Source organism: Carassius carassius, chromosome 32, assembly GCF_963082965.1.
Source record: "Carassius carassius chromosome 32, fCarCar2.1, whole genome shotgun sequence".
NCBI classification, from domain to species: Eukaryota; Metazoa; Chordata; class Actinopteri; order Cypriniformes; family Cyprinidae; genus Carassius; species Carassius carassius.
The window spans coordinates 18,057,969-18,084,031 of NC_081786.1; the positions used below are offsets into that span (position 1 = coordinate 18,057,969).

At 38.3% G+C, this 26,063-nt stretch overlaps 1 protein-coding gene across 3 annotated transcripts; it reads left to right on the forward strand.

Moving 5' to 3' along the window:
* Positions 1-1,360: 1,360 nt before the first annotated feature.
* On the forward strand, positions 1,361-25,889 carry LOC132112900 (protein PALS1). 3 transcript variants are annotated; one of them, XR_009425055.1, is made up of 16 exons: positions 1,361-1,517; positions 10,298-10,419; positions 13,983-14,502; positions 16,327-16,535; positions 20,497-20,574; positions 20,797-20,946; positions 21,044-21,205; positions 21,351-21,428; positions 21,525-21,708; positions 21,810-21,881; positions 21,967-22,038; positions 22,688-22,855; positions 22,932-23,134; positions 23,351-23,461; positions 24,537-25,095; positions 25,138-25,889. XR_009425055.1 is itself a non-coding variant. In XM_059520635.1 (15 exons), the coding sequence occupies exons 3-15, from the start codon at positions 14,049-14,051 to the stop codon at positions 24,711-24,713; spliced, it is 2,118 nt and encodes a 705-aa protein (XP_059376618.1). In that variant the 5' UTR covers positions 1,361-1,517; positions 10,298-10,419; positions 13,983-14,048; the 3' UTR covers positions 24,714-25,889. The 3 variants fall into 3 exon arrangements, 2 of the variants coding, with proteins under 2 accessions (XP_059376618.1, XP_059376619.1); XM_059520635.1 differs by having other exon boundaries at positions 24,537-25,889; XM_059520636.1 differs by lacking the exon at positions 10,298-10,419 and having other exon boundaries at positions 1,365-1,517; positions 24,537-25,889.
* The last annotated feature ends 174 nt before the right edge of the window (positions 25,890-26,063 follow it).

Below are 26,063 nucleotides of genomic sequence, written 5' to 3' on the forward strand. Positions count from 1 at the left end.
ATCTTGTGAGTCGTGTTTATGTGCGCAGTGCCAAAAACCTGGGCTGTGGGGGAAGGTCTTGTGGTCGCGACGCCGAAAAGCAGCACGCGCCGCCGGGTGGCACAGACTTTGTGCGGAAACGATGACCGGTGGGGGTCTGTGTAAATTCTGTGCTACTTTATCACTCCCCGAGGCATGTCCTGTGCTACAGGCTATACCTCAGTCTGGAAGATACTTCGTAGTAAACTGGCCCTCATAGCTCTGCCCTTATTACTCTCTATTTTACACACTACCCTTAAATTTAAACTTGCCCGGCCCAATCCTTGAAGAGGCTGAGCTCCCTGGAAACTTTTGTTTGTTTAACTTTGAAGATGAAGACACAGCTTATTTAAGTGCTGACTGCCTTTTTAAATGAATTACATAAAAATGTACAGTCCCAAAAAATGCAAGAGTGATATTGTACAGACAAGTGACCAGCACTTCTGAGGAATACTACGGTACTGAAAAGATATTGAAAACCTCTGTACTATAATATCATTTTCTGTAATATTGATCTAATGTGAGAATTAAAATTCTTGATCATTATGTAAAGACATGATTCAGTTTAATTTTTTTTATAAACACTGAAAGCTGACTCGAGTTCTTCACATCTGTTTATTTTCATGCATACATGATCAATGTTTATTATTTAATAATATGCAGTATTCACATTTGCATTAAATCAAACTTAATAAATATTAAGTAATAAACAAAGAAAAATAATGGGGGAAAAATAAATGTGTGCACATTGAATTTACAGCTCAAAAAAAAAAAACATTTTCCAAACATTTGTCCTGTGCCTGAACCTAAATTTGGGACTTATGGATGTTCACACCTTTATTTATTTAATTATTTTTGCATTGATAAGAGATGCCATTGTCTTGAAATATAAGCGGTTTCCTTTAAGGTTTATTATTATTAAAAAGTTTTTTTCTTGTATTTAATGGGACATTCTTTAAAAAAACATATACATTTAAAAATATGCATTCTTCTGTAAAATTTAACATGTAGAAAGCAGTTTGTCAAAGTAATGTCTGAACATACAGACAGCGTTCATTCAAAGTGGACAATTTGCTGATTTTTTTTTTTTATTGGTTTATTTAAAAAAAAAATTTTTTAATTTTTTTATTAACATTATGGTTCTACAATACAGAAAGAGGCTAAAATGTAAGAACAAGCCTCAAAAACCCAAGCCGAAACAGCCGAAACTGACCGGCTTCTCGTCCGCTCGATATTCTCAAGGAAAACCACACCTAATTGGACGATGGAGTTGAATCATGGTCGTCCTGTCCAATCAGAAGCGTCGTCTCCTGCGGTTGCCGGAGGCGCTGTTGAGCCGCTCTCCGTCAGTCAGTCCTACAGTACGCCGAGACTGGAGCCGCGGCGAACCGTCACACAACATGACAACAATCTCATGAGCTATTCTGTGAATAAAACCGCTTGTTTGGGAGTATTTATACACTAACTGGACTAAAGGGACGGCATATCTAACTGAAGAGGTAAGCTAAGCGACCCTTTAAAGTTGTTTGGCCGTTTAAACGCGGCTTAAGTGTTGTTTGCAACAGGTTGCCTGGGAAAGAAAGCAGCGATGCACTTCGGGAAGTGGCCAGCTAGCAGTGTTAGCAATGCAAATTTATTTAGCAATACACTAAAGCAAACTCTAATTTATTTGAAATAGAACTCTATAAACATTGAAGAAACGGTTTATATGATTTATACGTTCTGTGTTTCACTGTTTTTGGAGTTTTAGGGTAACGTATACTAACCAAGCTCATACAACAACTGTCTCAAAACCCAATGAGCAGTCTACTTAGGCAGCATTTTTAGGCATCATAGGCACGTTCATTGCTCAAAAAGTTGCAGCTCACTTGGTCGTGAGACCGTTACCCTGCTTCTTGAGATTAAGTTAATGTAAATGTTAAGATACAGGCTGAAAATGGCAGAACTGAAGCTCCTCAAACAAGCTGTTGGAAATGCATGGAAGTTTCTTTTATCGATACACGGAGTGCCATTGCTCATCTACCTTCATTACAGCCATCAGGACACAAATGTCGCTTTGTTCCCTTCGAGAAGGTTCAGAAATCCGATATCACTGACTCTCCATATTCTCTCTGGAGTGATTACTGGGATACTATGGATCAAAGCTGACATGGGAAGGGCGTTATCGTTTATTTTATGACTGAAGTGGGGAAGTAGAAGACCATTTATTTCACCAGTCAGATATCTAGCGTTTAAGAGTTGATCGTTTTTGTATTATTAGTACATTAAAGAGCGTGTGTTTTCCATCATATGATATTGGATTCTAGACACACTGGACTTTGTTTATTAGACATGTTAAAAGTGTTTATGTGCTTCTAAAATTGAGTGTTAAGTGTTTTATCAACCTCCTTTTTGCATGACAGTTTGATGCGCTAGTAAAGGAGAAGAAAATAAAGTTTTTCCCTCTTGATCTATTCTTGTGTTACTAGTTCACACTCAGTGAATATATTACATGTAACTTGTGGTCTCCAAAATGTACTTTAAGTTCCATAAAACGTTTAAACTGTGAAGTAATTTTATTTAAATGTAAAGTCTTGATTAAATACAGACTAAGCTAGGGACAGTATCTTGCTATTAATTAACACAGTGAATAATTTTGACAACATCCCTGGGAATCCTATGCCTGCAAAAGCCAACCGAAATTAATCAAATCTATAACAGTCATTGAAATTTCAATAGAATGTTTTTTTTTTTGTTCGTTTGTTTGTTTTTTAGTTATGCTCAATCTAAAGTATTTATTTGCATAGGAATAGTCATATAATATTGCTATCAATAATAAACAACAGGGTTGGTCTTAGAAAATCTTGTGGGCACCTGAAAGTATTTAAAAAGCAAACAAATAAAAATGTTGACCGATATATCTTATGTGAAAATAGTGTGTGACAGTTGATCCATAGACTTTAATAGTAAGTGCTTCACTGTCAAAATTTTTGGCTTATGGTGTTCCCTTTTGTCACCAAGAAGTCCGTTCCCAGCAGGGTCTGGCTGTGATCCATGTCTTCATTCCATTATTAGGAACACAATTGACAATCTTATCATTTCCTCAGATCACAAGCTGCGAGTCAGCTGGCAGATCTGTGTTGTTTAAAGATAAGTCTTCACTGCATGCTGTGATATAATTCGGAGGTAACCTGTATAGGCACAGTCACAGAGTTAACCTTCCCTGCTCTTTATGCTTGTGTTAAAGTCAAAGATCATTTGAACCATAAAATGATTCAGGGCTGTTGATGAAGATTATGATGATGGTAATGGGTTATTTATGGCAGTTTTGTTTGTTTGCTGCAGGTGTAGGGTTACTACACAAATAAATTATGCTATAATAGATGATAGAGGGATTTGGCTCTGAATCAGATGGGCTTTCTTTCAAGGAGACGTATCTATTTTCAGAGTAGAGCGAGAGGTGTTAATGCCAGCACGTTCTCGAATCATATTACCTCACCGCCACATTTCTTCAGTGAGTCTGGCCTGTCAGACCGATGAAATCTGATGGCCTGATGGATATATTGTAGGATATAGCACATAGGGTGACCCCTTAATCATCATCAGGAATTTATATCTTAATGTATTTGTTCATATAAAATTATTACACATAATATAAAATTGTTCTTGTAATAATCAAATATAATACATTTTGTTTTATTATATTGTTAGTGATTGTGTAAAAAATAAATAAATAAATACATTTTTTCAAAAGAACTTGTTAAATGCAGCCGTTACCCTGGGAACCCCATAAATAAAGCAGCTGCTCTACATTCTAAAACGTATTTAAATAATTTAAATAGCCATTCAAATTTGTGGATTTGCTATGGTGTTCATCACAGCGACAAGTACTTAAATATTTAGACTTAATAGGCTATTCATTTTTCATTTCAACTTTTTTTTTTACATTTTAATCTGGACTACAACATGCTCTAGAGATTGGTTGAAAGTGTTTTGATGTTCGTTCACACTTTATATTAGGGCTTCAAGAGTTAACATTAGTTAATATATTAGTTAACATAAACTGCCAATGAAAAATTCTTCTGAACATTCATATTTAGGCATTCCAATATTTAATGACATATTGTTAAAATTGAAAGTTGCAATTGTATTTTTTAACAAAGATTAATAACTTCTGTAGCAAATGTAGCTGTGAATGTTAATGTTCATTGTGAATGTTAATGCATTAACTAAGGTTAACTAATGAGATATTATTGTAAGTGATACCTATTGGTCTTTAGTTCTTTTGCACTTTAATCTGTGTAAAACGTTTAACTTTATATATTTTTCTGTATTTCTTTATTGTATTTAAATATTCAGTTATTTTTCTTATAAGAAAAACGTTATTAAACCTGTTATACTATACTATGGCCACTTTTTTTTAAAATAAAGTTCAATATTGTGACAAAACCGTATACTGTGATAAAAGCAATTAATCGCAACATGGAAATTTGATACCGGCATATCCCTACTGCTTTTTAATATGTTTGTGGAAAGATTGTAATTTTTGTCCCTAGAATTTTGTTGTTGTTGTTGTTTTTTTGAAGAATAGAAAGTTAAAAAAACATTTATTTTAAATAATCTTTTGCCATATTAAAATGATTTTACTGTCACATGTTCAAATTAATGAATTGTTACTAAGTATTAGTAAATATAAAAAATATTGACTTCAAACATAAATAATAGTGTATATCTAGCCACCCTTTCTCTAAATAATTTTTTGTTGCTTTGCATTGACTAGTGAAATACCCGACTGTATATGTCAAGCACTAGTTCATATCCACTGTAGTGACAAACACCAGCATTAAATGTTATCAGCAAGTATTGTATAGCTATATGTGTAACTACCAAGAGGGCTGATTGTCTCAAGTGTTTCATCCTCATTCCCAGATGTGTGTGATGCATTGATGTGGGAAGAGAGTTATGAAGGTGTAGACAGGACTTTATTTATCACTTGGGTGGTGGTGCAGGAAGGGACTGGGACCAGTGCCAGCAATGTACAGAACCACTGTGACCCATGAGGAATTCTCAATATGCAGCGGCTCTGCTGTTCTGATGTACCACCATGGCTAGGAATTAACAAGCCACAAACTCTCCTAGAGAGCCCATCCAAAATGCCAGGGGGCTACTGTCTAGACCTGGATTTTCCCACTAGTTTTCAGGAGGCCAGTGGCGGTCAATAACAACATGGCCCCTTAGTGTGCAAACTAACGACCCCGAAAGGATAATGTGCGGCTCTCGAATCACCAACTTGAAACATTTTCTCATCAGTTGTGTGAAATGTTTCTTATCAATGTTTGTCACTTGGCTAATACTAGCTGAGGAATCCTTATTAATCTCTTGATTCCATTTGGGGTCTGTCAAATCTCTCAGTCATTGCAGGATGGTCTAGGTGCAGCAACCAGTCAAGAGTGGATGAGCCACAGATCACCTTCACTGTCTAATAGGCTTCCAGTGCTATAAATTGCAACACACCAGCACACTTTAAAACATGCAGATATTTTTTTATTCTGCTTTATTTTTTTTTGTAAAACCATACTGGCTTGTCTTTTATAGTGGTAAGGGTTGTGTTTTAAAGTTGCAATGCCATGACCCTACAAAGTATGTAAAATCCTGTGGTTAGTTCTTCCTCAGAAGTGCTCAAATTGTATAATTTTGAGAATAAAAAAAAAAAGTTGCATTCATCCATACAGCTTTAAAGGAATAGTCCACCCAAAAATTGTCGTCATTTTCTTACCCTCATGCCATTCCAAACCTGTATGACTCAATTTATTCTGTGGAACAAACACAGATGATGTTTTAAATAAAGTTAGTAACAATACAGTTTTTACAGTTCCCTTTGACTTACATTGTATGGAAAAAAATACAGTGGTAGGCAGTGGAAAATTTCTAAATATAATAATATTTCTAAATATTTAGTTTCACAGAAGAAAGTGTCATGTAGGTTTGTAATGACACGGTGGTGAGTAAATGAGGACTGAATTGTAATTTTTTTGGGGGGACTATCCTTGTAAGACCTGTTCACAAAAAGATTAATTTTTGGTTCAATTTTCATTCAGATTTAAAAATGTAAATAAATTTAATGAACAGCTGTTAATTCATCTGTTCAGAATCACACAAACAAGTGCTACAGAACAATTGTTGGCACTTTTGGTCACATGCCCAGAGAAACTGCTTTTACGTAAAACTATAGCTGTTACAAACATTGTGTAAGCATTTTGCTAAGCATCAGTAAATAGAAAAGTTTTCAGAACTGGAATCTATTTGATGTTTCTGACAAAGAGGTCCTGTAGGCTTGATAGGTGGAGCCTTACAGTGTTGGTTTCACACCTGCCGGTCTCTTGGGTCGTTTATTTTCCAAATATAGTTGCATGCATATGACTTTCTGAATGTCTTTTGGAGGTTGTAAGTCAAGGGAAAGCAAGTAAAAAGGTTTACTTATTAATAGCTTTGAAGGTCATGTGTTGGTTTTATTTTCTGTTCTGCACTGCTAAGGCCAAAAGTGATTCATCTCTGCATGATAGTGTTGTCTATACTATGCTCTTGCCACGTATTTTCCCTCTGTTTTTCTTTTTCCCTTTCTTTTCCACTCACTCTTCAGCATTGCTCTTCCTCCTGGTACTAGGTGGTACGTGCCCGATTCTTAGGAGCCTGGAATCTGGAATTTTTTTGGTACACAAACACTGGGTGTTGGAATGTTGAGCTGGAGCTTTGGGGAAGATAAGGATCCTGGTCTGTTTCTCCTCTACAGTGACAGCCATGGAAGTGTCGGCCTGTCCAGCTTCCCTCTATCCTGCATGATCTTTCCAGACATTGCTTTTTCTTTTGAACATTTTCCAGTTCTCTGATGAGAGAGATTCATATCTGTGAGGTGTCAGTGCATAGTGTCTTTTTGACTGTAAAGGTGTGGTAGACCCCAGAGCTTTGATATATTGTCATACGTTACAAAACCTACTGAAGGCTGATAATGGGAAAAGAACTTCGTTCCCACCCTGTCACAGCATTCAGGTACTGTTTTCCATACTAGCCACTCCTCAGGACGAGCCGTTTCATGTCTGTCAGTGTAACAGGTTCATCCTGTGCTGGGCTGAGGCTGTCAGGCCAAGAAAGAAAACATCCTTCCTGTGAATAATGCGTGTTATTCAGTGTGTTAAGTGGAGTTCTTTGTTGTTTGTTTAAGGTAACAGGCCATATGAATGTCAATGAGATTATCAAAATTATTGGTTGACTGATTTATGTACATTTATGTACATTACATTTTCTGTAATATTTGTTTGGGTTATTTATTTATTGTTGTTGCATTGCGAAAAATACAGTGCAGTGCACTTCTGTTAATGGGCCAGTCTTTTATGAATAGTGCTTGATAATCCTAAATTAGTAAGCAGAAATTGTGAAAAACTATTTATGTGTAAAGTGGAATATGAATATGTTTGGACTTGATCCTTTTCACACTTGTTTACTTGTTTAATTTCGTTTGCATTAGCGAAACTACTCTACCACTAAAGCTTGCCAGGAATGTGACCGGTGAGAGTCCACTGTGTGTATTGCGTAGTGTGTGTTCACAGCCGCAGTATCTGTGAGGACCGTTTCCCAGGTGGAATGAAAAACAACAGGGTTGTTGACACCGTGCCCACTATTGCTCACATCCTATTGGCTGACACGGTGAGGACACACCCACAGCCTCTGGGCCAGCCGTGCTGCACCTGCTCTAGAAAACACCTGCATGTACCACAAATATGCAATGCCTAATCTGCTTCATCTCATCCCTGCTTAGTCTTCCACACTGGGAAATATTAGTCTTCCCATTGGCATTTATCATAGATAAGCCTAATTATTTATCTAAGAAAGACTAAGATTCAGATTTGAGTTGACAGAGCTGATCCTATACCAGTGTAAAGGGACGATTCTATTAGTAATCACCCAGATGTCCCTATTCCTTGTGTAAGAGGCCAGGGGCTTAGTGTGCTGGGCCGAGCTGTAGTTGAGTTGTGGCCAGCCCGCCGCTGAATGGAACAGGAGGTTTTGAAGAAGGCTACTTAAGCTCTTGAATAGCAGATGGTTCGAGGCTCTATTTATATATTTTTTTCAGTCTTGGCGCTCTCCACTGAGTGTTGTGTCATCCAGAAGGGGAAAAGGAGAAATATCCCGAAGACGGTCCATGTTGGTGTGAATATGTTTGTGTTTATACGTGTGCACATGCTGTAAAATGACATTAACTAAAGCCTTGTTGCACAGCACCAGGGTACAGAATGACCTTATTGGCTGTAATTGCTTGGCAAAAGTGTTGCATTTTTATATCCTGATATTTGCTGAGTCTTTTATTAAAGCTTAAACAGGTTTAGAGATAAACAAACTTTGTTTATTGTGGTGTGTTTTAAACATCTTTTAAATAAAAATATTTCAATTAAAATCATATTAAATTAATACATACTTGTAAGAAGTGTATTTTGAAGAGGGGCTGGGAAGAACCTGCTTGGATATGTAATTAAATGTTATATAATGACAATTCTGATTATATCAATGTATAGTGTGTTGCAGGCACATCTGAAATGAAGGCACATAGTGAACTGATGCTGGGAAAGTGCAAAGATCTAGATTGTTCTGAACATAAGACATGCTTTAAACTAGCTAAAAAACATACATTTAGGGCAGCTTGCTCTATCAGGTTCTTTGACAGATATGTGTGTTGACAGATACTGGCCTGCTTGATATTTGTTGTTAGATGTTGTTTGAAATTTGTACATATGGCAAAAATAATTCTATTTTTATGAGAGCAGTAACCGTAAAATAAGTATTGTAATTAGTAGTTTTTTTTTTCAGTTTATTTTCATTTTTAATTTAGTGGGTTTTTTTTTTAGGTTCTAATTTCAAAAGCATCTCTGTGTGTTTGTGTGTTAGAATGTAATTTTTATATTTGAACAGTCTAGCATACATAGATATTGCAATTTGCACATTTTTGGAGGATGACTAAGCAATGGGAAGGATGGCTGAATAACATTTTTTAAATAAATGCAGACAAAAAAAATTGACTTTTCTTTTCTTTTTTTTGGCTTCCTGTCTAGATTCTAATGGTAATTCTTCTGCTGTAAAAACTTGTTGGGGGACAAACGATCCGATAATTATCAGACTTGATTTTCTTACGTCACTGATGCCAGATTAAATAGCAGGGGTCAGAATACATGTTGCTGTTTAAAACCATGTTGTATTTTCTAAACAAAAATTATGGACAACTTTCCAGTAACTTCATACATTTTCTTGCCAGAGACAATTTTAACTTTTAAATTGGCTCTTGTTGAGTGTTAATTTTGGACTCTGGAAAGCACTATACCTCAGTCATCCATTTGAGCTGCTCTCATTAAAGATAGATGGCTGTTATGTAAATGTAAGGGGCTTTTGGCATTGTCAGTTGGGGATTGTTTGATTTAGTTCAGTATTGCATATTGTCTCTGGTACGTTGTAGTGGGCGGCCATAAGATTGTTCTTATCTTCAGCCAACAGGGTGAAAACCACCTTAATAATGACATCAGCATGACTACCTGAATAATGTAGTGTGTGGAGCTCACATGGATGTTGGCTATGCTCAAGCTACATCTGTGTGTAGGTGTAAAGCTACAATCCTCTTACCTTTTTATAGGAAAGATTAATTGGATTTTGTCCTGTCGATATCTGCACAGCTGCATCCCAAGAAACAACAGTGGCTTAAAGGTCTTAATGAAATAAATTGCTGTGTGTAGGTCGGTTTTATTTTTTTTCAGCACTTGTTCTTTTGTCTTAATGTAACCTTGACTTGGGTTTACACTAATAATCAGGTATTGAGGTTGCATGAGAAAGCGTACACATGTGGGTGCTCACAATAGAGCCCTTATGTTGGTCTGGCCTGCTGAGGAATGTCGTTCTGAGGCTATTTTGCATTCCTGCCTGGTGCATTATGGGACTGTTGCTTCGTCATTGCACTGTCATGAACTCAGAGATTTTATGTGAATTATAATGCAGGAAAAGCACTTTAATATATATATACAGTTTTCATAAATCGGATAAAATGCATATATAGAGAAAGAGAGAAGCAAATACTAAATATAAATTACATATATTATCCTTGTCCTTTATTCTTGTCTGGGACAAATCAGGACAGATTAGCGTTTACTCCACAAATGCAGTGTGTGTGTTTGTTCACCTGCATTTGGTGTCATCCGCTTGTGGTGAGGTGTAAATAAGGTCAAGTTTGTCACCTGCACTCACAATTTCTCTCGGTTTATTTCAGGAGGAGTCAAGAGAGATTTTTCGCATTCGGTGGAAGACAGGAAGCAGACGGGTCAGTACTGACGAGAGAGGACATCCTGCTACAGTCTGGAGGGCTTATCCTGGGCTGACGGGCTAACTCGGGTGAGGACCCCCGTAATGCTTCTCCCCTGTGTGTGTGTGTGTGTGTGTGTCTTTGTGTTTTCCCCCTTGTTTGGTTCTCAGGCCTTGGGACCTCCCACCCACAGACAAAGCTGTCACAGCAACGGGTTAGGCAGTCGTGCAGCACAGTAATCTCAGAGCAGTCTTAAGGGAGGAGGGGAAACTGATGGAGGGCATTGCAGAATTGAGGGGAGCAGTGCATTAGTGTCGACGGAAGCTAGACTAAATGAGGGATAGTGTTAAAGATAAGAGAGGTTCTGTATCAGACAGAAGGCTCCGCTGAGGTCAGACAGAGAGGCAGAGTGAATCAAGAGTTTCCAGGAAACTGCAGTGATTTTCATCTCAGCCATCACTTGTGCTGCAACAACTTCTGTAATCAGCACAGCTTTACTTCCTGACTCCAACAATATGGGTGCTTAGTTGATGCATTTGGGCAGGCTGGACTTTGAAAGGTTATTACATTTCTTTTTCAACAACTTCCGAAATGAGCTTACAACTTTTTTTTTTATTCAGGCTCATGTGAGGTGTGTTTAAAAATATTTCAAAAAGTAGCCTCTGGGTCACTTGAGTTCTGAGATTTTCATACCCTTATAGACCTGTAACTGTCAAGAGGTCAGATTCATTTTGTTATATATCTGATCACATCTTGGGCAGTTTCAGAAGTGAAGTATGAGGAAAGAGGAATGTAGGAGGGGTAGATGGGGCAAGGTTTATCCATTATCTTCATTGTGTGGTCACATGTCTTTTCTTTATTCTGTGGGATGAGTTTTCCTGGAAGAAGACACCCATTTGACATGGTATCACTGTCTAATGCATTATTCAGTGGTAGACTGTTGGCATCTCAAGTATACAGCAAACACAATCTTAAATCCTTTATCTCATTACAAGAGCTTCCTCCAGCGTCTCACTCAAACGCACGCCTCATCACCTGACTCACTGAGTGACAGAGCTGTGACTCAGGGCTCTTTGTTACCCAAAACTGTCTGAGAAGATTTAAGGAAATGCTTTTGGGGCCAAGGGTCAGGGCTGCTCACATCTGCAAGGTCTTGTTGGGGGGGTGAGAAAGCGAGTTGGGTTTTCTGAAAGTGTCAGCTGTCAGAAATGGGGATGATAAAGGGGCAGATAACGGTGATCTGGCCTGTCTCTGACAGCTGACACAGCACACGCTCACAGGCACAAGGCCACTACAGTGGAGAGGAGCACTGTGTGGCTGTTTGTTTGTCTATCTGAGCCTTTGGCATGAAGATGGCTTGTTTGTTTTATCTTCATATTGGGCAGTTTTTGACATGGCGCTTTAAGTAACTGTACACTCATACAGGAATGAATGCAATAAATAGCACTGTAATTAATCAGCAGTGCGGCCTGAGGGTAAAGTGGTAAAACAACAGCGCTGGGTATCGATTCAAATGTCCCGATTCGATTTTGATTCTCAAGCTCTCAATTCGATTCTCAATTTTTTTATTATTGCATTCAGTGAATATAGTTTTAATTCAAATGCTATTGATATTTCTAAAAAATGAACAGTAAATATCAGTTTACAAATGGTGAATTAAAAATAAAATAAAAATAAGAACCACAGGCCTGTATTTTAAACCTATTCTTTTTTTGTACAGGGTCCTTTTTTGAACAATAATAGGACCCTATAAAATGTTCTTCTTATTTTTTTCTGGCAATCAGATGAAGGCATAAAACATTAATTTACTAAATGAAAATAAAAACCTTTTATTTTTTGGCAAACAAAGTGCTGCACAACCGAGGTTTACTGTTAAAATTAAAAAAGAAAACAAATGTGATTTATTCCTTTAAAAATAAAGATTTATTAATGTGTATTAGCAGTAGTAGCATTAAGTCTTAAGACAGCTAAATAGTAATATATTCTGACGTTTCTTAACCTTAAACTATACTTTTACTTTGACAGGTTGTTTTGAGGAACTTGCAGCTGCTGTGTATGTGATATGACTAGTTTTCTCAAATGAAACAGTAAAATCCTTATGAAGTGAATCTCAGAGCAGCTGGAGATGACATTTGTGTATTCATATCATCATAGTGAGATAGCAGAAACTGAAAACACAGCTAGCATTGTCCGCGCTTTAGTATGTGTGTAAGTTACGTTAGTAAACAAAACGGTGCGCTCCGCCATCCATTTATTGATTGGGGAAATCATGGCGCCTTATACGTGATATCAAATGCTTCTGCAGATTTATAGTATTCCTATAGCATTTCACCTGAGCATTGTGAATCACGCATATGGCTTTGTTCTTGGTTTTTTATCAACAGTGTCTCCGCCATGATGAGCGCTGAATGAATTGCAGGCTTTCCATTGTAACATCGCGCAAAGTAAATAAGGGTGACATCTAGCGTTAATGGAGAAGAGTAATGATATGATTCACGTTAATCAGATCTTGTTTTAAATGTGTGCTGAAATTAATACTGAAAAAGATAGATTCACAGCTTTTGAGAATCAATATCGAATCGACGTCTTTTAAAAAAAACAATAAATCGAAAAATCGATTGCCCTGCATTATAAAACAAGACCACTTCCTGTTGTGACTGTATTGAGGTTTTTGTGTATTGCATATGCATTGTGTTTTAATGGAAGATGTCAGGTATTCCGATCATCATGACAACGACAGCTGATTTACTGCTGGGATTTGGATCTGGTCTCAAACTCATTCCTCCACTCTATTCCACTCTATTTCCCTCAATGGTCAAATTTGCACTGTCCTATGAGAAACTTTGTCAAAACAACTGGAAATGTAATTGATCGAAACAGCCTAGATATACAGCTTCGCCAATGAAATAAACTGCTAGGCTAAATATATTATGACAAAAGCAAAAAGTAGTATTTTTACAGGTTCACAAAGAATGGAATGGTGCTTACCTAGGAAAATCCTGTTGCTACGATGCAAATGTGTTGTGAGTAATAAGCAGGACATTCTTATGTGGTTTCTAAGGTGTCAAGTACATTTTGGATGGTTACTGGCCCATGTCTAAAGAGTGTAACTAGGTCTGCAAGATGTAGGTAATGTTTCAAATTTTTCTGATAAGGTTTTATTTTGGTGACTGGGTTTATAAACGCTTCTCATTACAAATCTGATGAAATGGGCTTTGCATGTTCCATTCCCAAATGCACGTATAAGCAACTTAAACCCAGAGCAGATGCAGAGATAGAGTTTGTGTAAAGCAGCATTAACTGTGAACTGCTCGTGAGACACTGAAAATCCCATATTAAGACAAATAATAAAAAAAAGGATAAGTTTTATTTCAATTAACTATTTAACTCTAATTCTCTGGTCTCCTTAAAGGGTATAGAATTTTTGCCTGTTTCAGTGTATGCCAAAAGAAAATCATAAATCGGGTCCCTTAATAATAGCCCCTAACTCCTCAAGCCACATGATCTGAGGTGCCATTTGTGTCTGTAACACAAACAGTCCAAATAAAATCATGAATGTGTTATATAGGTGAGATTTTAAATTTCATATGAATGGAAGTTTTTTTAAAACGTATATAAACTTTCCTGGAAAACTCTGCTCTCTCTTTTCCAGGTGTGGCTCTTTGTCTGGAGCTGCTACTGACCTCAGTCCTGCTGTCATGGCCTCAGCCCTCACACCATGCAGAAAGCACCCCTCCTAACCCTCATACCACACTCACACCACACTTCACCACACACACACACAGCCATGATGACCACCTCCCACATGAACGGATATGTGACCGAGTCAGACGGTGGGGGAGGGAGCGTCGGAGGCACTGACTTTCTGGAGGAGGTGGTGCAGAGGCACAGGGAGATGGCAGTGGACTGCCCCAGTGAACTGGGTGCCAGCACCCTGCCCGTCAGACGCAGCGCTCAGCTGGAAAGGATCCGTCAGCAGCAGGAGGACCGCAGGAGACGGGAGGAAGAAGGCCGTAATCGACAGGAACTCGACCTCACCTCGTCCATGCGCCTCAAAAAACTCTCCCAGAATCCCAAAGTGGGCATTGATAACCCCACCTTTGAGCAAATGGAAGGTCCGGGAGGCTCCATAGGTGGTCTACAAATTCTCACTTCACCACCAACTCTACTAGGTGGGTGTCATAAACTGCTAACGGGCATTTCTTCCAAAGAGTGCTGCTATAAACCCGCCCCTGACATGTGCAGAGCAAGCAGCAGTATTGTGGGTGTCAGTGCCATGGTGTTTAGTGTGTTAAGCCTACATATTGAGTCATAGTGCTCATAGGGCATGCATGGGTTTGAATCTGGCTTGCAACATATTCCCACTTTCTTCTCCACATTGTTTCGGTTCTCAATCCAATAGTGGTAGACTGATAGATCAGATACAATCGGTTTCATTTAAATAAAATATGTTTGACAAAAATCTTTAAAATAACATGAAAATTTGAAACTTTTAGTTTATATAAGTTGAAATACTAAAAGTAGAATTTAAATAAAACTGAATTAAAGGTTAAAACATTAAAAACTAATAAAAATGAGAAAAACACAATTACTAAAACTTGTATTAAAAATACAAAAATAAAAGCATATTTAAACATCTATAGTCTATAATTTTAATTTATATAATAAAAATGTATATAATTTTTATAAAAATAATCCTAAAATACTAGTGCATGATATGCAATGAAATTTAGACTTACAAAGTGACCAGATAATGTTCAAAAAACATAACAATTAATTATTACTTTCCACAATTGTATGACAAAAAAGACAATGGCACAAATAGTCATGGAAATGTGAGGTTGAAACTGATTCAGAGGAACTGAAGGGACCTTGACTGCTAAAATCAGCATGCATGAGTGAAGTCATTCTTAGAGGAGGCAAAGAGCCATGTTACTGATGATGACTAATGAGAGTGTTCAAGAGCCAAAGAGCCAATGGACTTGAAACTAAATGAGGACAAAACTTCATTTATATGCCCCATTATTTTAATATTTTTTAGCTGATTTTTCACCTTTCTTCGCTTTCCTCACACCACAACCTCTTACTCTTTACTCTTTCTCTTTAGTTACTCTCAACAGGAAGCATTTCGCTAGAGTTTAATCCATTAGATTGGACAGACACACACATGCTCAACTCCTCCAGTGAATTCTTGGTTTTGAATAGGTCTCCATTAAGGGGAAATCCAGAATGCATGACAAGGATGAACGCACTGAGTTACTGTGCAAATGAGAGGGGCACTTGGAGCTTCTGCTGAAAGTCATGGCCGAGGGATATGTGTGAGAGGAATTCCTCAGGGAGGGAGAAGAGGACCCTCTGAGGGGGAGGTTAATTAAAAAACCTTTTATGAAACATTCTGACCCAGACCACTCTTGCTGTATGGTTTTCCTCGGTTTTCCTTCATAGTTTGTTTCCAGTTCATCTCTTTGCTTTGTTTGTCACACTCTCCCTATGCTGTTTTTTGACAGTCTAACTCTTTGTGGCACTAAAGTGTCTGTAAAAAATATATCCCATCAAGAACAAAGCAAAGGCAACACTTAAGATATTTGATTTGCCCACTAATACCTCTATTAGCCACCCACTTAGACATTACACACCACACAAGGAAAGCACACCCACATGTCTAACTCCTAATGTGTCTTGTTGTGTAGTTAGACACTATAAAGGAGAATTACAACATAGCTGAAACTTGGTTAGCCAAGGACAACGCTAGAATAGCTGAGTTACATCTGTGATTAATGCAAACGTTGTGTGATGTGGATAACGAACAACAAAAAATGCTCAGTGGGGGAGTCTTTGTGAGAGGCCATGTCATCAGTTTTCCGGGTGAATGATTCAGAGGTATGTACTGTTGTTCCTCTGTGAAGTTACTGTTTCTTCTGTTTTTACAGGCAGGGTGTTTTTGAGATACACGAGTGATCTGCAAGCATACTTATGGTTTGCGCTTGTGCTTTCAGAGCTGGAGGACCTGTTGATGTCCCTCAAGCAGGTGCAGCATAGTTTGAATGACTCTCAGAGTCAAGAGGACATGGAGCTGGTTCTACAGCTGGTCCAGAAGTCTGACTTCCAGAAAGCCTTCAACATTCATAATGCTGTGGCCCACTATATGAACCGGCCCAGCCCTCCATACCCCCTGACGGACCACGCACAGAGCCTCGCACAAGAGGTGAGCAGCACTTGTTACATATGTGGATTAAGTAAAAGATGCAGGTGAAATATGGATATATAAGAAATGCTCTGACACATATGGTATCAAATAGTCCTATTGATTGTAAAAAGCAATCAGACATAGAAAAGTGGAGGGATAGCTGCGTGAATAAATAAATAAATAAAAGACTTTGAAAAGGCTTACATCAAGAGTCAAGAGCTTTTGAAAATGTGTGTTTGTGGATTAATTGATTGGTCATCACAAAACCATTTTAATTTGTCACCACTTTATCTGTCAGCTGGAGACATCTTAATGCTTTTGCTGTATTTTTAACTATGAATCCATGTTTAATGAAGGTCTTATGTGTTGACTGAGATGAACCGGTTAGATGAAGTACACTATCATTCAGCAAGATTTTTTTTAAAGAAATGTTTATCATGTTTATTAAACATGATCAATACATTTAGCATGTTACAAAAAATTGTTCAAAAGATGTTCTTTTGAACATGCCATTAATCAAAGAATCCTAAAAAAATTGTATTGTTGTTTTCACAAGAAGTACAACTGCTTTCAACACTGATAATAAGAAATGAGTCTGGACCACCAATTCCGCTTTTCTGCTGTGGGGCCAGTGTGAGCAAGTGCTTTAGACGGGCTGGGCGGGGCTAATAGCCTCGTACCTGTAGCACCGAGGTCAAAATAGCACTGCGTTTCCACCAGCGGGCCAGAAGCTCTGCTGCGCTTCACTAAAACACGCCCTTTACACGCCTCTCGGAAACAATGTCATACAACCCCATAATTTCACCAACAAAGAGAAGTTATCAGAAAACTAATAAGACTAGACATAATAAGAACTAGACAAAACGAACATGATAAAAGCGGCCATTTGTTTGCATGCTTTGTTAATCATAATGAATTAATTTATCAGGATTGAAAATTAGTCACACAGAAATAAAGCGTTATGAACATAGCCTGCTTATTCAGTCGAGTCTGATTCACAAGTCACAATAGCCTATATACATCACATTTAGAAAGAATGATAATTTCTAAAGCTCCCAAACAAAAACTATTATTATATTTTTATGACATAGAGCTAAACTCTTGAGATGAGACTTATGACAGATAAAATATGTTACTAAATAAATACACAATTGTGATCGAGAATAAGAAGCTGACGTCTGATTTTAAGTATCGTAACGTTAACGCCTAACATGCATAGTCTTTTGCATCACTTATAAATATTTCTGCCTTGTATGGTGATTATAATCCACATCGGATCAAGTTATTTCAAACACTCGTTGCTGACTGAAAGTGAGTTTTGTGCTCAACTTATTTTAAAAAGCTGTTAGCTTTCTGAAATGATCCGCGGCACTGACACGCTCCAGACACGGAGATACACCACCTTTGTTCATAAACACTCCTCTAGCCCTGTCTGGCCCGCTTTGGCCCAAGGTTTTCATCGTGGCCAAAAAACCTGAGCCTTTGGCCCAGAGGAAGCACCGATGAGGCACGATCAAGCACCGGAAGTGACAGTGGAAACACTACTGGCCCTGGCACGCACTAGTATGCCCGCTTTTGGCCCGACAGTGGAAACGCATCTAATCGTCATGTGACTCTGAACACTGAATTAATGGCTGCTTATAAATTCAGCTTTGCCATCACAGGAATAAATTACGTCATAAAATATAATAATATTTTCATATATTACTGTTTTTATTCTGTAGTTTTGATTGTTGAAGTTGGAGTTTGGTAAACCTTAAAAAAAGAAAACATTTTTTTAGGAACTTTTGACTTTTGAACCAAAGTGTATTCTATATGCAACATGCAACAATTAAAATGGATAATTTTATCCCAGTCTCAAGGACATCTGAAGAGCTGTGCGACAGGGACTCTCTAACAGTAAAGCACAACAACCTCAGACCTGATTTAATGTTTGTCGCTTGCACTTTGTTAACCCTTTTTCAGAAGCTCTGTTAGGTGAAGTGAAATGGTGCCATATGTGTCTTATTGACTATTAATTTGTTGATACAGTTATTGCATTGCTTGAATATGTGATTGTGAACCCAGGTAATACATAGCCTGAAAATCAGCAGCATCAAAGAACAATTCAGGACAAGAGGATTCAGAGGATTCAGTGGTTAACAACAACAAAAGGGCAATTAGCAGACTGGCTAATAGGGGAGGATCTGTGTTTGTGCTATTATTGGCACTAATAGCATTGGACTGTTGAAACTGAAAGAGAGTGTTTGAATAGGAATAATACTTCATTTTCTTTTAAATAATTCTGTCAACAACACAATTCAATTCAATTCAGTATTATAGTCATAAAGCCATTTGACAGTCACAAGCTGTCAGTGCATTTCTGCATATAGGTGCTTGTCTGTTGTGTGTATCAACAAGTGGTTGGTAAAGTTGAAATTGCTGAAGTAATTAATTATAGTTAAAACACCCCATCCAGCTCTTCACTTCTGAAGTGCAATGTTACCAACATAACCATTGTCAGAGTACAAAAATTAAGAACAGGCACATTAACTTTTATTTCAGTCTGTTTGTTAAGATATAATCAAGTTGTGTCAATGCCATTTGACTAATTACAGGAAAATGTAATCTTGACTTTGATGGTTGGCTGGTGGCACCATCAGAGTTTGTTAATAATCCAGATTCCAGAGTAAAGGAAGTTCAGACATCTGATATTTTATAGCGGTCCAAATGATTGGCTGAATAAGTATGTGCACAAATGAAGCTGATATTTGTTGAAAAGGCTCTTTAGTTGGAATCAGTGTTGTGTGAAGTGCTAATGAGAGCCTGATAAACTCATGGTTGTTGTTTTTGGTTTTCTTACTCGGTGCAGGACAATACAAGACAGTGAGTTGCTTTGTCCTCCGCATTCATTAAGACACCGATCCACTGACCTGTGCTGTGCTCTCACAGTAATACACTCTCTCATGGGACAGGTTACCAGAGCCAGTGTGGACTGTCTTTTCAATTGTGGGCACATCCCATCCAGTTTCTTGTATATTATCCCCTTATTTTCTCATAAAATACTCATATGCACACAAACTGACAGTCACCACTTATAAGCTACTACTAAATATACGTAATTTTCTGTAAAGTTGCTTTGTAATGATTTGTATCATAAAAAGCGCTATACAAATAAACATGAATAAATACTGCATTTCTCAAAGTTCTCAAAAAATGTCCCTTTATGCTGCATGTTCTTCATCTGTAACTGATTTGAACATGGTGGAATCCAATGACTTGTAACTGTAGGATCATTTCCAGAACCTCTCCAAATTCCCCTGTTGCTTTGACCCCTTGATACAAAGCTGTACTTTGTGTTTACAAAAACCTAAAGGAATCTTGCTGAAATCTGGAGCCTTACTTTCTGTTACTGTGCTGCTTCACTGTGGTATAATCTGAAAGTTAACAACATCATTCTCTCTTGGTGTTGTGCCGAAGTCATATGGATCATTTCTTTTTCCTTTGCCACAATCTGATTTTGTATGACTGTTATCATCCGAAATTAGCATAGTTTAATTTCCGTAACAAGACCTTTCTAAGTAAAACTGAATATATAAACGGAAATAATGTAAGACTGGACTTGATTTTATCCATGTGGATTTCTTTAGATCTTAAAAGTAGGTTGTGATATTTTTGGTTAATACTTTTCCATGTACTGAATTTGGGATTTTCCTTAGTTGTCAGTTATTATCATCATAATTAAAAGAAATAAACATTTGAAATATATCAGTGTGTGTGTAATGAATGAATACAATATACAAGTTTCACTTTTTGAATGGAAATAGTGAAATCAACTTTTTAATGATATTGTAATTATATGACCAGCACCTGTATATCATAAAATCCAAAGTTGTTCGAGTCAAATCTAGCACTTTCTACTACTATACTTTAAGGAATGATAAATGTGGAAGTGTTGTATTGCTATAATGACCTGATGTTGTTGAATCGGTCATCACAGGTGGAGGTCATGATGCACAACAGCTCGCAGAAGGAAGGACTTGAGCTAAGCACCCTCCTCAAAACTCCTCACATGCAGGTATGTTAACATTAAATGTACACACATCTCCCAATTCCCCCATGTCTCCTCTATGTTGCTGTGCCGATGCCCACAGCTGGGATCACAATCCCTGTCTCAGAGTCTGAGCTCTTTTGAACTATAAAACATGACGTTGAGGTCAGACTCATGTCTACACTGTAGAACTCTAGTGGCTTTCATCCTGAATATAACCCATCATCTCTGGCTCTCTATATCCTCCAGGCGCTAATGATGGCCCATGACAGTGTGGCTGAACAGGAGATGCAGCTGGAGCCTCTAGTTCCTTCTGTCAATCAAAGTGAGACTCTAACCCAGTGGGGCGGAGAGACTGTCAAAATCGTGCGGATTGAGAAAGCAAAGGACATCCCATTGGTGAGGACATTCTTTCATTGCTTTTCCCCAGAATATTATGCACTTCTTGACATCTGACCTGTATTTTAACTTAATGTGCACATGTATATTTATGCAGGGAGCGACTGTTAGAAACGATATGGATAGCGTGGTCATCAGCCGCATTGTGAAAGGAGGAGCAGCAGAGCACAGTGGCCTTCTGCATGAAGGAGATGAGATCCTGGAGATCAACGGTGTGGAAATCCGTGGCAGAGATGTCAACGAGGTCTTCGACATCCTGGTAATTATTTTTAAAGAAAGATGATAGGAAGTAGTCTGTTAGGTTTTTGATTGTAAAACACTTAAGCATTTGTAAGTACTGAAGCATCCAAAAATATTCTTAGGCCACTGAACACTGAATGTTGTTGTTTTTTTCATGTTCACAGGCGGACATGCATGGCGTACTGACTTTTGTTCTCATTCCCAGCGCGCAGATCAAACCACCTCCTATTAAAGAGACTGTGGTGAGGCCTTCAGTCTGAACTAAATTAATTGCTGCTTGAGTAAAACAATACATAAAAGTAATCAATGATTAAACCAATATTCTTGTATTCACCCAGATGCATGTCAAAGCACATTTTGACTACGACCCTTCAGATGACCCATATGTTCCGTGTCGAGAACTGGGCCTGTGCTTTCAGAAGGGAGATATCCTCCACATAATCAGTCAAGATGACCCTAACTGGTGGCAGGCCTACAGAGATGGGGATGAAGACAACCAGCCACTTGCTGGCCTGGTTCCTGGTACTGAATCTCACGTGCTATTCTGTGGATCCAGATTTGTGTTGTTGTTGTTGTTGTTTTTTTTTTATTGACTTACATTCTTTTTCTTACTGATTATCCAGGCAAAAGTTTCCAGCAGCAGAGAGAGGCAATGAAGCAAACCATAGAGGAGGATAAAGAGCCTGAGAAATCAGGTTAGGCTTGCAGAACTCGTGAACACTCTGAAGTGCATACATGCGCAGTTCTTAGTTCTCATTAACACTCATCTTATTTTGACAGGAAAACTTTGGTGTGCTAAAAAGAACAAGAAGAAGCGAAAGAAGATGCAATACAATCCTAATAAAAATGATGGTGAGTCTCTTCAGACTAACACTGGAATGAAAATGTACATGCTGAGGGGTCTCTACACACCTGTGGGAACTCTTTTATCATATGCTTCATGTACAGAATTTAAGAGTAACAGCAATTTGATCCACAGCAGATCCTACATTTTAAAGTAGTTTAGTTTTGATGCACAGTATAGCATATAGCCTTTCAAATGATGTACTAATTGATATTGTAAACGCAGGCGCTTGATATATGTGCCCTGGAATGTTTCATCCTTGTTCACTATCTGCAAGATTGATTTCTCTCCAAAAGTATGACAGATAAAAATGTCTGTGTACTTGAACTAAAACTTTGTGTGTGTCTCTTTCCACCATATGAGCACTTGTCAGCATGGGCATCTATTGTTGTTGCGGTCTCCAGTATTTGTTTCATTTCATTTGTTACTTTTTCGAGTTTAAAACAGTGGCCCGTGTTGACAAGCATGCTCTCAAAAATTTCAAGGCATGTGCAGGCTGAGCGTACGGAGTTTAGAGCGTATGCACCGTTCGAAAAATCAATACACGTGTTGTACTGATGTTGAAATTTACATCATGTAGACTTGAACGCGTACCTTAGTATGGGCATAGAAGCCAAAGTATACTTTGGGCTTAAAGTGTTTCATCTTGCTCTGCAGACTTTGATAATGAGGAGGTTCTCACATATGAAGAAATGGCTCTATATCACCAGCCAGCCAATCGCAAGCGGCCCATTGCTCTCATCGGCCCACCAAACTGTGGTCAAAATGAGCTCCGACAAAGACTCCTGTCCAGTGAGCCAGACCGGTTTGCTGGTGCTGTTCCTCGTAAGTATCAGAAACATACTGTTTATCAGCCTGTGTTACTCAGTAATGTCCCGAGCAACAAACTCTCTTCTCACAGACACCACACGAAGCCGTCGCGATATTGAGGTGAATGGTCGCGATTATCACTTCGTGTCCCGTCAGGCATTTGAGATGGACTCTGCGACAGGGAAGTTCATAGAGTCTGGAGAGTTTGAAAAGAACCTCTACGGCACCAGCACAGACTCAGTCCGACAAGTCATCAACACGGGCAAAATCTGCCTCCTCTGTGTACACACTCAGGTGAGATGGACCACTTTACTGCAGTTTACTGAGTTTAGCTTCAATGCACCTGCCTGGAAGCTTTTAGTGATCTTTAAGACCTTGATTATCTGGTTCAAGTGTGTTTAATTAGGTTTGGAGCTAAACTCTGCTGGTGTCCAATTTTGCCCTACAGGAGTAATAAAGTACCACATGCTTGTTGGATTGTTTTATTCACTAATTCTTCTACCTTTTTAGTCTTTGAAGGTTTTGCGCAGCTCAGACCTCAAGCCCTACATTATCTTCATTGCTCCTCCATCCCAGGAGCGATTGAGAGCCCTCTTAGCTAAAGACAACAAAAACCCAAAGGTAAACATTGGCCCTGAAAGATCAACTCTCAGGAGCCACTCACAAAGAATGTTTTCACATTCCACTGTGCTTATTTCCATTGTTTTTCTATGTAAACATTAGGGTTACGACGATAAATCGATGCAGAATTGATTTGTGGAGATGTACTGAATGCATCCCGATTCTGAGCTTAGATTTTAACAGAAGATGGCACACTAATCTAGTTTTTGTCCACACACTCAAATTCTCAGGAAGAAGAGTGCCTGTGCATACGGAGTCCTGAGACCTCAGCTCAGAATGACTTTATGACGTGAGTTTAATATAAACAGCCCATCGTGAACACCCTTGTAATTCACTTCAACCATATCGAATTTAATGAATAATTATTTTAGGTTCAAGTGTGTGTAAGGATTTGGAAACGAGTGGAGTACGGCTGTTTCAAAGCATGCAGTGCCATCTGCTGTTCAAAACTAAGCTCAGAATCGACTCGAGAAAGAATCGCTACGCATTCGGAAAATCTCAGAAACGATGCTGAATCATTTCTTGATTCGCGATGCATTGATTTATTTTCCCAGCCCTAGTAAGCATGCAATAGACAGATTTCCTAAGCCTGTGCATGAAATGGCACTCTTAACTTTTAACCCTTGTGGTGTGCTGAAAATCCATTAATTAATTTTTGTTTCAGATCCAAAAATGCCAGCCTTTTTAAAATTTTGGAATCTGTTGTGGACGAAGACCTCATTGATATGAGCTTACTCACCTCAGTTTTTGAGTAAAAAAAGCAGAGTTTTTTTGGGCAATATTCACTCAAAAAATGAGATGCATATGCTCATATGAATTAGTCCTATGAATAATCATTATGTTTTTTAGTCCACTGCAATAAGATTTAACTAGCATTTTAGGAAAAAAGAAAATCATCTCTGGGTCAAAATGACCAGAACACAACATGAGGATTAAAGAATGCATCTCGAGCCTTTGCATTTTTTTTTCCATTCCTCTGCCTTCTATCTCTGTGTGAACCAGCCCTTTGGACTACTACTCCCATTCTCATGGTTTCACGCCCCCTTTTGTTTTTTGTTTTCTGTTTTTTTTTCAGCCCGAGGAGCTGAGAGACATCATCGAGAAGGCCCGTGAGATGGAGCAGAACTACGGCCACTTGTTTGACGCCGCCATCGTGAACACCGACCTGGACAAGGCCTACCAGGAGCTGCTGCGTCTCATCAATAAACTAGACACTGAACCTCAGTGGGTCCCCTCATCCTGGCTGCGCTGAGATGAAGCCCACTCACAGCGACCCCTCCACAGACGTGTGTAAACAAAGAGCAGACTGTTTGAGAATCGGGTTCCACAGAGTTGACTGAAAGCCACCGTTTTTACACTACAGGATTCAACACTAGATAAGGACACTAGGCCCCCTCAGACCTCTCCAGAAGTGTCTGTCTGCACTGTGCTGTCAGCAGGCTGAGGGAATGAGCGTTTTTATGTCAGAATTAATTTGATCATGGTGTGTTTTTGAGTCCGGGCGGTTACCCACATTCCAGTGAGAGTTACCAGCATTTGGTGCAGCAGTAAAATAAGAGCTTCTATACTGCCTTTGAAAACTATTTATGATTGTAAATATTCTATATGTATTTTAAAGAAGTTTTTGGACAAATGTGGAGGGTTTAAATAGTGTGGCAAAGCAACTGTACTAAAAGTCACTGTTTTAAAAGTCCAATGAGATATTCAGACTTCAGAATAGTTTGGGCTCCCTGACATTGTTAGTGGACAGACATTCACTCACTCAGTTCTCTCCTCTTTCACCCTGAATCTCTGATGTACAATGTTACATGAACATCAAGCAGTGAGTCCAGTGCCCATCTGAACAACTCTTCCAAGCTTACAAGACACTAAAAGGGATAAATGTCAAAGCGACTGATGCCTTCTATCCCTGTGGCTCTGCCTCAGTGTTCCTATGGCAAGCAACACTGTGATTATGACAGAGGTTAAAAGTACACTTCAGGTTTTTTTGAGAGTTTGCAAGGCCACATGTGAACACCGCTGCAAGATGAAAGTGGCTAAATGTAAGTCTATGCTTTCTGTCTCAGTATTCATGCACTTCCAGCACTCAGAAGTGTAAACAGTATTTGACAGCAATATAGTCAGAGGTTCACCATCTGAGCGTCAGCACGGCCTAGTCTTAGTCAATTCTTCTGCACAATTTAAAATGTTTCGTTTGTGATTTGTTTTGATTGGATTTGAAGGTTCTGTGTTGTTTTTACCCATTTCAACATGAGCAAAGGGCTCGTGTTTTAACTTGTGGCAATGCTCTACATTACTAGGATCTCATGAAACCTGCCAAGAACATGTCCTGGTCTTATTTCGCCCTAAATCAGAAAGAAAAATATAAATGTTGTGTGTGTTCTTAAAATTACAGTATGCAATATGAATAAAAATTAGCATCATCAAATATTTGACCTTAATTTGCACTTATAAAATCATATAATGTACAAGTCGTATTGTTATAATAAAGTCAAAATGCTGTTTAAACATTAAAATCTAATCTGAATCGCTTTTGAGAATAAAAACAAAAATACAATAAAAAGATAAGAAATGTGGTCCAAACACAGGCTTCATTTTCTTT